We start from the raw sequence: 14815 nt of genomic DNA on the forward strand, positions 1-14815 counted from the left end.
GGTTGTTACAGTTTCGACTGCACCCGTCTTTATATGCACACCTGTCAGTTGATACCGTAGTGCCGTAATAGCATTCAATGTGTGCCGCCTTATACCTTGGCAGAGAAAGGTAGGATTTTAAACGAGTTTTCTAATTAAGAAATCTGTGGGTGCAAAGCGATGCCAGACTGGCGATCAGTCCAGTACGCGTGGGAAAATTTTAAAGTTCTGACTGGTGTTACTCTCCGTTGTTTTCTTTGGCTTTATTTTCTTTGTGCCGATAGGTGCGTTCAGATGAAGCATTTCTGAAATCTTCAAATAATGGCCGCGTTTGGAAGAGCGTATAAAACGGTCAGCACGACTGAATCGCTTATTTTTCGGCGTGCCATCTGGCGTTTCTTTGGTAGTCTGTTCCGTCTTAGTCCTTTAGAAGAAACCCGGTGTAGAATGGCGACCACGTGTCGACAAATCTGACACACGGGCGCTCGTGGACTGTGCAACTTCAGTACATTAAATAACGCAAATATGCAAATTTCACTTAATCTTTCTCTACGGCATCCGTTGCACCCTTAGTCCCTTTTGGACGTTAAACCAAAACTCCTCTTGCCGAGGACGGTGCCACACGCTTATACTACAGCCGTTAGCCGCATTCGAAAGGCAAATCTGATACAAAAATGGCGAACAGACATTCCGTTAAATAGGCATATAATGGCTGTTAGAATAACCTATTAGTTGCAAGTTTCCATTTTTACCACCTTCTTTTGCGGCAACGTTGCGATGCGTAGGTTAGTTCAAAGCAAGAGACAAGAATCTGAGAGTTCGAATGTCCTCCACGAGACACAGCCCTCTACCAACGGCGTCAGAGGCAAGGAGCAAAAAACGTAAGTCTTTCGAATCCGCGGCTTCCGTCAATTTTGTTGCTGATATGCTTCCAGAGCAGATACATAAGTTAATCTGTTGCGATTGTAGCATTTATAGGAGAGTGCCCAGTACGCTGGGGCGCCCTAATGTGGAGGCATATTATGGCGCATGGATGCCCACCGCTTTTGCGATGTCATTACTCGTACATTATTCATCCTTAAAATGTCAAACCTAAAGTTTAGAGCCTTCCACTAAAATACATCTCTTTCTGTACCGCTGTAGATATTTGTCCTGTTGGCGCGGGATGCACTAAAAGAGCGATAAGATAAAGAAGCGTCTTTTGCGGAAGACTAAGAATTAATTTAGATAACCTAAGCTTCCCCATTTAACTTTCAATGGCATGCCAAACGGCCTCATCCGCCACCTTGGCCGGATACTCTAACCACTGTCTTTACCACTGTTCGAAGTCATACACCAGTGCTGCGCAGACATTGAGCCGGGACATTAGTAGAGGCCTTCTTGAGTTTTAGACATGGCGTCGTGATTATTTCAGACCTCTGGACTCCAGCACCTTCCTTCTTTCAGTCACATTTTCAACTATTCCTCTCGGTATTGTAGATGTGTTCATTCAGACAAATGTTTTATGGCATGATGTAAATTGTTCGCCGAGTTGGAGAGATGTTTGCCATGTTTAACGCCTTTGAGTTGAGCTCACGGTAGCTCACAATCGTGTCGTCGTTCAACCGCGGTAGCGAAGTGCCTCCTAAGAAAAATACACTTTTGTTTAAAAAGCTACGTTACCAACTGGAAACCGCATCGCTCGCCTTTACATTGCGAACTGAATTCGTTACCTCAACACTACTGAGGTTTTGGTTAACAGTACAATATTTCACAAGCCGCCTCCATAGAAAAGGGTTTGCCGAGTTTTGGCCTCAATTCGCCCCTGCATCTATCGGTATGTGCCAATTGCCCCCCCCCCCCTTCCCTCCCCGCGTAACGTTCGTTTATCACAAGCATCACGAAGAGACAAAGTTTCTTGTGCCTGGACCTTTCTTTGTTGTGTTGACTGTTTACATTACATTTGTATTCAGTTGTTTGTTTTGGTGCTTTTCGCTGCGTAATTGTATTAAGTGCCCAACATGTACTCTTGCTTAGACATGTAAATAAAAAAATTGAAGGGCAGGGGGGAGGGGTAAAGCATGACTTAAGCCTGGTTGCACAGCGAAAGCTGTGATTGTTGCAGCGATTATTCCTGCGGACGCCTGGATTTAATGTGTCACCGTCACAACGCTCGAACTAACCTCCTGTTCTAGCAACTTGCTTTTGTGGTTCGCTGTTGTGGTTCGATAGAATTGGCCAAGATATCAAAGCTAATGAATAAGCGCAAGGTGGCCGATATAAGGAAGTATAACATGGCGACAATTGGGCATGCTGTAAAGAACGGGGGAAGCCTTAAAGCGGTAAAGAAGAAATTGGGCATAGGCAAACAGCAGATGTATGCGCTAAGGGACAAGGCGGACAACGCCATTGCAAATATGGACAGTGTAGTCAAAGTAACCGAGGAGTTCTATACTGATCTCTACAGTAGCCAAAGTAGTCAGGACCATAATAAGATTGGCTGTAGGGAAAAAAAGTCGGACGTTCCACCAGTGACGAAGAACGAGGCTAAGAAAGCAATAGAAACTATTAAAAGGTGGAAAGCAGGTGGAGAGGATTAGATAACTATAGATTTGTTGAAGGACGGTGAGGATATCGGGCTATAAAAACTGGCCACCCTGTATACGAAGTGCCTGGTGTCATCGATGGTACCGAAATCGTGGAAGAATGCAAATATTATCCTCATTTATAAGAAAGGAGACGGTTAGGACATTAAAAATTACAGACCAATAAGCTTACTGCCTGTTACGTATAAAGTATTTACTAAAGTAATCGCTAATAGAATCAGGACAACCTTATACTGCAATCAAGTAAAGGGTCAAGCAGGGTTTCGGAAACGATACTCTACTATCGATCAAATCCATACCATCAACCAGGCGATAAAACAATGTTCGGAATATAATGAGCCCTTATACATAGCACACATTCATTACGAAAAAGCATTTGACTCAGTAGAAACCTTGGCGATGGTGCAGACATTGCGAAATCAGAGGGTAGATGAGCCATACGGGCAAGTGCTCGAAGATATATATAGTGGCTGCAAAGCAACCATAGTTCTGCATAAGGAAAGTAACAAAATTCCCATAAAGAAAGGTGTTAGGCAAGGAGACACGATCTCCCCAGTACTATTCACAGCTTGCTTAGAAAAATTCAAAGGCTTGGAAAGGGAGCAGTTAGGGATAACGGTAGATGAAGAATACCTCGGTAATCTGCGATTTGATGATGACATTGTCTTGCTAAGTAACTCAGGAGATGAACTGCAAAGAATGATTAGTGACCTAGACAGAGAAAGTTGAAAGGTAGGCTTGAAAATCAATATGGGGAAGACTAAGGTAATGTTCAACAGCCTGGGGAAGGAACAGCAGTTTACATTACGTAGCGAAGCACTGGAAGTAGTAGGCGAATATGTCTTCTTATGACAGGTGTAGTAACCACAGATCCGACCATGAAAAGGAAAGAACAAGAAGAATAAGATTGGGATGCAGTGCATTTGGCAAACACTTGCAGATTATGACTAGCAGCTTACCGGTATTGCTGAAGAGGAAAGTATACAACAATTGAACCTTTCCTGTACTCACCTATAGGGCTGTAACGTGGAGGCAAACCAAGAGGGTTTGCCTCCTCTACTTAAGCTGAGGACAACGCAGGTGGATATGGAACGAAAAATGGTAGGGGTAACATTAAGAGATAGGAAGCGTGCTGTGTGGTTCAGAGAAATAACTCAAGTTACTGACATTCTAGTGGAAATCAACAAAAAGAAATGGACATGGGCAGGACATGTAGAGCGAAGAGAGAATAACCGATGGTCGCTTCTGGAAACAAACTGGATTCCAAGAGAAGGAAAGCTTCGCAGAGGGTTGCAGAAAGTAAGGTGGACGGATGAGGTTATCATGTTCGGAGGGGTCGAGTAAATGCAGCTATCACAGAACCGACTGAATTGGAGAAATATGGGAGAGGCCTTCGCCCTGCTGTGGGTATAGTCAGGCTGATGATGATGATGACGATGATGAACCTCTAAGAGCATCATCTTGCGGTTATGCTACTTTGCACCTTAAACCTTTTTGCTGTCGTTCTAGACATACAGCAGATAGGCGTGGTGACAAGTTCACCAGTCTCGGCAGCCAATGCCTGCTTCCATTAAAACAAAGCCTGAGGCTCACAAATCATCTTGACGAGCTGCCAAGGTTTTCGTTGCAGGTGGCGCTTCTGGCGTGAAACTGAGGACGAAAGTAGGCTGAGAGTTGACCCTATGAAATGTCTTTCAAAAAACCAAGTAACATTCTTACGCCACACCCATCGACAGAAGTGTGGCAGGGTTAACAGGGGGAAGGGGCTGTCTTGTGTTGCGTTTGAGAGCAATGGTCAATACAGAACATTCAAACGCAACCCAGCGCTTATAGAAATTAACCGATTAGCAGTGAATCCTTCCCATCCGAGTTATTGCAACTGAGCAAAATTCTGCTTCTATAAGGTAGTGCTGCTTGCAATACATTATTGTAGACATTGTAAATTAAAAAAAGAGCTGCGTTTCAAATTTTTGGATACATTTGGCATTTTTCCTCTTGCTGATATCACCAGCTGCATTAATTAGTGCGCCAGCTGAATAGTTAAATAGCTGAGCTATAGAATCATGTATGAATACCTTGCACATCTGCTGGTAGTTGAGCATGCTTCGATGCTGCTTTTTTACATGTTTTAATGCTTATGGATGCGTCCATTTTAATCTCAAGTCTTGAAAAGGATTGCATATTTTCAAAATTGTCGCGTGGAACACGATTCACTGTCGCTGATTTGCTCTGTATGAGACCAGCATTCAGACGGCAGTGCGAACTCGTTTTCGTTTTCACTAGTGTGCCGCGGATGTTGAGCGAAACTGGTTGGTTAACCGGATGTCTTGAAAAGCAGGCAGCCATTAATAGAAACATAATATAAGGCACAAGGCTCGCTGTCATGGTGGGGTTTCAAGTGCAGGCTCATTTCCTGTGAACGCCAAGCAACTTGCTGCTAAGATGTTGCCTCCTAGCTGTTTGTAGAATTTGTATTAGGCCCTCTCGACAACCGGAGTGGTGGCCTAACGGTCACACAATCCTATGGGCTACAAATGGGCTGAGGTTTTCCAATAATATGAACCTTTCTGTTTTTTAATGAACAGAAGGTTCCCCGGCCTGTGTTTCACCCTCGCTTTGGAGAAATGCTTAGGAAATAGGCCTCTAGATACACAGCATCACTGAGGAAACTCATTTCATCTGTCTCTAATATGTTTAAGTATGTATTTTCTAAAAACCATCAATATTGTTTACCTGATGTAGAGGTATTAATGACTGCAAAAGCGGATGTATCACGGGAAGAGATTCAAACTTTGTTTTCTTGCAGCTTCACCCCACACAGCAAGTGCACTCGTAGACACATTCCTGTTGGGCGGACAGCCCTTTTCCCTCCTAGTTATTAATACATAATTAAAAATAACATAATAAAAAATATTATGAAGGACTGAAGCACATTATGAAAAATTGAGAAAGGGAAAAAGGCAAGGTCTGACGCACGTACCCGGTTTTTCAAGCCAGCCGGCAAGTAATATTGCACCTAACACTTTTGAGACGGGAAGGCCGGGAAGCTGCCGGACATAAAAAAAAACAGCAGATAACAATTTCTGGTAACGTAGCTGGGTAATGTCTTATAACAACCTTATTAGCTTTAAACTTGGACATCTAGTCTGAATTACGCATTTGTAGCTGCCTTTTCATGAAAACCATGTCAGCTGATAAAATGTAGAAAACGCGATTATATTCGGTGCTCTAAAGAATGAAAAGATGGCTAACCTCTGCTTGAATTCGCTCCCCCATACTTAGGAAAACAAAAACAAATGGGCATTTAGCACTGACCCATCGCCGTCCGTCTACGTGGCAGCTGTCCTGGCGCATTTTTTCTGTCCCGTCTGGCTTACTGTGCTCGTTGCTGTTTGCTTTTCTTGCACGCTTGGGAATATAAAGTGATGCGGGACTTCAGCCGTTTATAGATGACATAAAGCGCGTTGCTTAGAGCGCGGGGTTTCGACAGCGCGCGTATTTTGGCGCGGATAGCCAGAATTTGTAGAACAGTAGCACCAATGGTTACAGCGTTGTTGAAGTTCTAAAATATTTCCTGGATCCACTTAAGTCTGCTTACGTGCAGAAATGTGAAAGCATTGTCCTTCCTGCTGCCGAATATCTTGCTGCATGTTCTTTTATTAAAGACCTTGCCGTTTCTAAGCTTTTTTTTTTTTCACCTCGTATGTTACGGACTGGCCAGAGCCGTACGAGACTGCTGCGCTGTTTTATTTCGACCTCGCTTGATGGCAGCCATGCGTTTGTGTAACGAGAGATTCACTGCTTGACTTGTGTTAAATTCCACATGTGCGAATTTCGAAAAGCATACATTGATCGTCAAATTCTATACTTGAGGCAGCTTTTGGAATTTATGTACATTTTTGCACACTTATTACTGCACGTATCGCATTCACTGACGCCACCTTGCATCGTTTCGCTAGGCGAGGAGAATTACGAAGTCGTTCTCACCAGCCTGGCTAGTGTTTAGCACGCTTGGCTATGCATCGGAGATAGCGTCGTTCGACTCCTACTGGTTACACAATTCGTTTTTTTAAGTGTGATTAAATGACGTTTTCTGGTAGCACGGTTTGGTTACACAAATAATTAGGCAAAAATAATTTCGCCTTAAAAATAGATGTGGCCTTAATATAGGTAGGCTAAACATTTTTGACAGCAACTGTATGCTTATGTGTAAAAGTTGAGTTGTGAGATAATAGTAATGCAAGTTACTAGCTATTATTATTCTGATCTTTTCTGATCTCCGGCAACAATAGCACGACTCTGTTGCAGAAGCCGTCTTCACATCATTAAAATACCCAATATTAAGCATTTGATTAAGGCTTTCTTGAAACTCCCTTATATACAGCGCTGTTTGTCTCTTCTGTCCCTTTCTTGGCCCTTATTTTCCTCATATTGAAGCTCATATTCTCCCCGCCTTCTCTCTTCTCGTACTACAAATAAATATAATCGTAGCCCTGGTTTCAACCATATCGTTGCTTTCCGCGCCTTAAGCGGAACAGCACTTGCTTGCTTCGTATATAAGCTGCCCAGTTTCGTTGGGTAGGCAGTATGTTACAGCGCCATCGGAGCGGATCGTATGTCCTTAAAGTAGTGACGAGTAACGTTTCTTGGAGATTTAACAGGCGCAAGAATACAAACATACGTTCTTCTTGATTTGCAAAATATCTTCCAGGAACAGCTGTTTTAACACGGTTATATTCGTTGTATGAAAATCAGCCAACATTGTCTGCACCGATAATCGGGCGGTCATGCTTCTTAACCATGCATTGCATGTGCATCGCAAAGGCGCTGTTCCTAGAATAAATGTTACCTTTCGTCATCAAACTCTTCCTTATGTCTTTTCTGCACATCCTGCTAGTGTACTTTCAATAATTTCCGTTTAACCGGTACAAAATTGGCCTCCGTTGATTCCTGCTACCTCTGCCGTTGTTTGTGTTGTTGTGTCGCACATGACGTCCTTCATGAGACAACCCGGACAATCTTTCGATAGCCTCCATAGTAACCGAAAAAGCTTAGCCAATACTTAATACGGTCCAGCACACCTAGCTGTGAACGTAAAGGCAGGCGATATTTGTTACCTCAGCACGGCAGCTGCGGTGGAGCAGCTTGCGTTGTAATCTTATCGCTTCACTTTTTTTAATCGGGCTTGTTGAACGTTCCCCAACTCTTTTCTCCTCCAGATTAGACGCGGCTCGGTACGCGTTGCAGCCTTTACTCTCCCGATATCAGCCTCATCGGTGTAGGCCGCACTTCCTGTACAACGTACCATGTTTTGCTCATCAGGCCCCATACACGGTCTCTCATGGCGTAGGAAGTGGTCCAGCGTGACGTGCTGTGTTCTTCGTGTCCTAGCCTGTGCGCGCTTCCAATGTCAAAGGTCAATTTCTATTCAAACAAAGTATTTTTGAGAGAAGAGGGTAGTAGTGCTGCTGCAATGAGAACTGAAGGCAAACCAGATCATGCCACAACATAGCTGTGCGTGATGCTTCTCCACAGTTGGTTCGTTGTCGCTCTGTTGTGATGTCCCGGTTATAGGGATCTTTTCGGGGTGGAGAGGAGGAATCACACACGAAATGGGGCCAGTAACAGATTTAATTAAAGCTGGATGCCTCGCTCACCCGACGGTCTTGAGGCTGCGTCTGGACGCCACTGCGGTGATCCGATGCTTGGGGTGGGAGATGGTGGCCATAACTGCAGGTAACGCTGATGGTGACAGTTTACACGGCGAGCTCAATATACGTGCCGCGAGGACTGGCGAGCCGTCTTCGTATCTTCAGGCAGTCGTCCCACGGGAGAGGAGGCTAGGTCGACCGGCTCTAGAGTGTCTCTCGTTCCTCTCTGCCCCATCGTCCTTCTGTTGCTTTCCTTGTCAGCTCGGGTCTTTCTTCTTGTTCCCGGCACCCACTCCATCCTCGCAACAGCGCACGTGTGGCCGTCATTAGCGCGTCGTCATCGCATTCAGCATTCTCGTACTCAGTTTTCGGACAAACGGCGACAGGAGCAGGCAAAATTGTGGAGAGGTGGGTGGTTCCCGGAACCACGCGCAACTCGTATCCCAAGTTCCGGCACAGGCAACTTAGCCATCGCACTGTCAAGAACCATACATCCGCGCTAGCATCAGTGCTTGCCCTCAGCTGAAGGTTCATCAAGCTGCACAGTTCATTGCAGCCTGTTTTATTTAAAATAATTATTTACTAATAATCAATTGGACCTAAAGTAATTAATTGCCCGGTAAGATGCTGTTTCGTACGAATAAACATTTATTTACTAAGTTAAAATAAAACGATGAATTGGGAGTAATTAATCACTTAAAGTACTACGTATGACTCCAATTTGCATGAATTTAATTCCACAAAATTTAGAAGCATATGACCAAGTAACCAGTGAAATTATCTTGTATCTCTACGTAACTTGCACAGAATGACAGAGTGTGGGTGGGGCTGGATGTCACGAGCCCGACGGGATCATTTTTCCTGCCCGTGTACGTGACTTGAAGATTGTCTTCGAGAAGATATGTGATACTCACATATTCTCGTACCGCTTGGACCTGTGTAGTGGGTTTGTCGTTTAATGCATCTTGTTTGTCTCAGTTAGTGTTTTGTCTCATCATTTAAGTGATACGAACTTTTCTGGATCACAGCCCTGAAGGAGCGGACAAGTGGACCCTGAATGATTATGAGATCGGTCGTCCACTGGGTAAGGGTGGCTTCGGTCATGTCTACCTTGCCCGGGAAAGGATTACTAAATACACAGTGGCACTCAAGGTGGGTATAAAGTAAGCGTTAGGAAAAGTGCGAATAGTTGAGATTATTTGCATTAAATTCATATGATGTTCATTCGTTCCTTAAGACACTTCATTGCTAGTGTATGACTTGCATTACGCTATCGTAGAGCAATGCTGTTACCACGAGTGCTAGCGCCACAGCAATGTACCGTTGAGAGGGAATTTTTCGTCCTTGTCTGATCTGAGTTTGGCGCCTTTTTCTACACACTGCATTGCGTGTGGTCAAAAAGAAGTGGAGAGGATTACAGCAGAAGTGATTATTCAAGGCGCTCTCCAATTAAGCTCGAATCTTGCTGTATTAACCAGATCGACTAAACCGCGAAGTGTATGAAGCTTTCCATATCTGCAAGTGTGGGGCGGATTATGTCAGACAACCCTCCATTCAGATCTTTGAAAGGGAGACCGCCTTTTTGAGCCGACGTTATCGGTGATCACACGTTCCTTTCCAGAAGATGCACTGACAGGGCCGCAGTACTTAGAAGGGGAGGAGGCCAGGCAGACACTGATTGATCGGTGGGTTGTCCGACGTCCAGAGACCACATAACATGGCGGAGTTTGAAGCTGAGCCATCTGGGGAAGTTCCTCTAAGAAGGAGTGAGATGTGAATCGTGCCCGCGATCCGTGGATCCCAAGAGAGACACCCTACAGTTAGATCATATAGCTCGGTACTGCTTGGTCAAATCGGGGCTTTATATCTATGTCTAATGTGGTAGCTTAAGACTGTGTTAATGAGTATGTGCGAGACGCAGAGGTACTTCTTATAGGAATTATTGAATAACCGAGTAGAAAAATGCCTGTGCGCAAACTAGGCATGACGGTAGCTAATTATGATATCTCATCATGCATTTAAAGATGGAGCTTCTGCTTACGGTCTGAAAATTTCGGCTGCTTAAGACCATTTTATTAAGAAGGTGTCACCCTCTGGTGGCTAACTATAGAACAAATATTATGGTGGTATGTGCAGTCGCCTCCGCGAAACAGGGCAAGCGTAGTACAGATCGGCATTTCTGAATTTCTGCATTAAAATTTTAGTGTTTGGTAGTAGCTGACGGTGAAAAAATAATTTTGTTAGCGGCAGCCATGCTAGTTGTTCAGAAATTACCAACGCTGACGATCCTGACGGGGCCAGATAAGCTACCACCGTCGGGCTAAGGAATATGAGCCTGACTACAATTCATATGCAACATTGGGTGGTACAGAGTGATAGCGGCGTTTCATTGACCGGCATGGCAGTGAAGCAACCAATAAAAGCCAGCTTTTGATCTTCTTTTTACCTTTCACAGATATCCAGAGACGCACTAACGTAAAAGTTGTAGCAGTCGAAGCATGTAAATTCAGCTGTTTTATATACTGACAGTTTTAAGAGAAACGTTAATTACGCTACATTTGTTAGGTTCAGAGAGAATGCATATACCTCTGTTCTCTTTTTGAGCAGCTAATAAGTGAATTTCTAACAACTTTACTAAGATTTCCTCTATAAGCAGTGCACAGCTTTTGTTCTCACCAATTATCACTTAATCTATAGGCATCTTTTTGGTGTTGCTTGAACCTTAGTGGTGTGTTAGTTTTTACTGGCTGTTTTCTTCCACAAGTAAGGGGTAGACTGCGTTTACCCAAGGTTAGCTGCACAAATGTACGCTAAAGCACCTACATCCATCAGATTGCACCCAAACAAAAATCGAACGGATATAAGGCATTCATTCTGAAAATAAATTTAATCAACTGTAATAGCATGACCATGACAAGTGCGTGTTTAGATCGTTCTGCGCTTTACCGACATCACTGTCCGATGAGTTTACGATTTCTCGCAACATGACCGCTGCTGTAGGAGCGTGATTTGACCTTGTATATATTCCAACCGTAGCCCCGGGGAAAAGGAGCACTGAGCATGCTTTTTCCCACGACTTGTGCAGCGCCAGTAAGGACGTCACGAAACACAGAGATCCTAGAATGGTTGTATGTGTTGCCAAATTCAAGGAAGCATCGAAGCTCATTTCCAAAAGATTCCTTCCCAAGGCGGAATTTTGCCTTGGGGGCTCTTCCTTAGGAGCCTTTTCATCCGGGGACATTTTCCGGGGCGTTTTGTTTCTCCGCATGTGTTTCTCCCGGGACATTTTTACCTATGCCCTTCAATAGTAATCTTCGAAGTGGAGCCTGCTATCCTGGATTCTTCTTTGAGTATGCTTTAGCTGCTTTCCTCTGATGCTGCCGTCGTGCCTAAATCCGGCCAGATAAAAAAAAAATAGACATAATATTCTCGTGAAATAAGGACCCATCATTACTTGAATAAGTCTCTTTTTTTGAGCGATTATTCTAATCTGTGGCTAAATTCGTTTATTTTAAGGATTGGCCGCTGTCGGCATGACTAGGCTCACATTTATTATCCGTTGTAAAAGCTTGTGAGGTACATGTTGTTAGAAAAGAAAAAGTAGCACTATTGCTCTTGGCATCCAATGATTAGTTATCTTTCCCATTAGGTGAAACCTCTATATTGTTGTTTTAATCCTTTAATACTTTTCAAATTTGAGGAGACTGCACTGAAATCATTTTTTTCGCGAGAAATCATCACGTAAACTGTGGCAGCGTATAGAGTCATCTATTTATTTTATAATTTTGTTGAGTCTATTGAGTTTTTCTCTTACCTTACTCCACCAATAAAGCATTGAGAGCACACACAAAACACTGCCAAGAAGAAACACTCGGTTGGTTCTTGACATTCAAGAGGCGCGCTCCAAAAATATAAAGGACAGAGAGGAGATAGAAAGGGGAAGAAAAAAATATTTAAAGGCGTGAAAGAAGGAAAGGTCAGGGGTGGGTTTTATGCAGATCAGGATACAAAATATAAAAATCTCTAAGATAGTGCAATGCCCATTCGTTTTTATGGTAGTAGCTTTACACTGCAAGATGGCGGTTGTTCTCGAGCTAGGTTTCTCGCTTTCAGCAGCTCTTAATACATTAGAGAACGCCACAGAGTTAGTCAACCGGATAACCTTCTGTTCCCATGCTCTTTTTTACTATTCAAGTTGCATTGCATGCAAAACCCTAACAAGTGCATACGCGTTAAGCGTAGCATTGATTGGCGCACCGCTGCTTTCACCGTGTCCGCCCATATCATAGAGGAGGAGTGGCACTACGCGCTCCGAGTGCGAGGCTATTAAAGAGAAAGCTTTTAGCAGCTGTAGTGGCGTCCGTAGAACGTTTTCGGGAGATTGTGCTATTCCACGGGATATCAGTGGGGTGCTGATATATAACGACCGATAGTTCGTGATAATGTTAGTGATGAGAAAGAGGAATAAAGAGAAAGAAATAGAGACTCTCTGCCCCTGTCTCCCTCTTACTACCCCTCCTTTTCCTCTCCTCCATATCTCCTTTTCGTTTTGAGAGAGAGGAGGAGGAAGAGAGACAGCAGAGGGCTAGAAAGAGACTCAATTTTTAAAGAGAGAGATAGTAGAAAGTGAGAGAAATTGAGACAGAGAGTCTCTCTGTCTTTGTTGTGTGAATTATTCGCAATCAAAAGGGCACCTCTGTATCGGCAAATAAGTTAACAAAGCTTCAAGACGAGGAAATATCGCATAGCTTTTGCCAATAAAATAAATCAAGGTACGTACGCGGAAAGGCACAGAAAGACAGGACGTGCTGTAAACTACATCCGCCGGCGCTAGACCCTTATCAAGCAGTGCTTCAGTTTCCCGTCTACAAGATTTCTGTCCATGACCTTTCGACCTTTGAATTGTTGAGGGCTTTCTTTCATAAAATTCTCCCCTCGATCGTCTGAAGTCAACGAGCATGTCTCCTTCATTGCAGGATTGACATGCTATGCTAGATATATTCAAGTCAGCCTTCAGAAAGTGTGGTACTAGCATCTTTCACCACCTTTCCATGTCTGCCTTTTGCGATATTATTCCTTCCACATGAACATTGCGCGTGTCCATGCAGGAAGATTCAAGGCATATCGCAACATAAGAACACTGATAACATTCGCCTACAGATCATAGCTTTCTGCTGCTATGCAATCGCTAACAGGGTGTCTGACATAGGAAACTGTGCTTAAATTTTTCAAGAATACCTTTTTGCATGCTTAAAAAAATCTACAAAGAGTTAAAAAGCAGTGCGTTAACAGGTAATAGGCCCTGCCTTGCTATCGCGCAGCTTGGTAACATTGGTTACAAAGCGCTTCCAAGGTGGCCCTGTACTCACCGTCTACCGGTTGGTATATATTGCCAGGGGGCGCTCGGAGTGAAACCGACGTTGAAGTGAATCGGCTCCGGACTCGCAGGACGTACCTAAACCTTGGACCGTGTATTTCCACCTGTACTGGCTCTGTTAAGGAGGAGGAGAAGGAAGATGAGGAGGAAACGCATAGGGGTTAACCGGTAAAGGAACTGGTTGGCTACCCTGCACTGGGGAAGAGGGGTAGATTGGTATAAAAGTTGTGGGTGAGAGAGGGATGGGTGATGACAGTACAGTTACATCACAGACATGTCACATCGCATCCCTTCACAGTCATATTATGTAACATAAAAAATCATAGCCTTTTGATCAGTCCTGTGCTTTTCATAAAGCGGAGCAGTGCCTGGGAGGTCTTCACCGCCGTGGCCAGGAACCTAGGATCTTAATTTGAGTTAGTGGGCGGCCATCTAGATGCTCCAGCGTACGGCATAGGCACTGTCTTTCCTCGCTGTATATGGGGCACTCACAAAGAATATGGCCCTTAGTCTCTTCGCACCCGCAGTTTGTGCATGCAGGGCTCTTTGCCATACCTACCACAAAAGAATATGAGTTTGTAAATGTTACACCAACCCACAGGCGGCACAGCAAAGTTTCTTCATATCGGGGTAGGCCAGGTGGAAGCCGGAGCTTCAAGTCAGGGTCCGGGTATTTTAAGCGGCAGTTCGCAAACTTGTCAGAATTCCACAAGGCGAGCGTGTGTTCCCGCCCAAGTGCGCGAAGCCTGCCCGCTGCGTCTGCCCTGGAAAATGGAATCAACACACAATCATCGCCTTGGTGGGCTGTTCGTGCGACCTCGTCCGCCCGGAAATTGCCCGCTATGCCGCTCTGTCCTGGAAGCCATTGGTAGATGATGTCATGTCCTCCATTTAGAGCATAGTGATGAAGTTGTCGTATTTCCGCGGCGAGTTGCTCATGGGCTCCACGGCGAAGAGCCGCTTTTAAGGCTTGAAGAGCTGCTCTTGAATCTGTGAAAATAGACCATCGCTGAGGGCTTTGCTGACTGATATGACTAATAGCGACACGTAGAGCGGTTAGTTCTGCGGCTGTTGAAGAAGTACGGTGAATTGTCCTAACATTTATTTCTGTAGTAGTTGCGGGTATGACCATGGAGCCTGAAGAACTCACGGCATTCACTGAACCGTCGGTGTAGACGTGCATACGATTTGAATGGTACTCATAAAAGTATTAAAGAGTGATT

At 44.3% G+C, this 14815-nt stretch overlaps 1 protein-coding gene across 1 annotated transcript in view; it reads left to right on the forward strand.

Annotated features, from left to right (window-relative positions):
- Positions 1 to 14815, forward strand: part of LOC146184445 (aurora kinase A-like) — an 89165-nt gene that overhangs the window by 14852 nt on the left and 59498 nt on the right. Inside the window, exon 2 of the mRNA XM_084608541.1 lies at positions 9244 to 9367. Coding sequence (XP_084464667.1) covers positions 9244 to 9367 — 124 coding nt within the window. The remainder of the gene's footprint in view (positions 1 to 9243; positions 9368 to 14815) is intronic.

This window comes from Amblyomma maculatum, chromosome 7 (genome assembly GCF_055883805.1).
Source record: "Amblyomma maculatum isolate TAMU_Amacu chromosome 7, ASM5588380v1, whole genome shotgun sequence".
In the NCBI taxonomy this organism is placed as follows: domain Eukaryota; kingdom Metazoa; phylum Arthropoda; class Arachnida; order Ixodida; family Ixodidae; genus Amblyomma; species Amblyomma maculatum.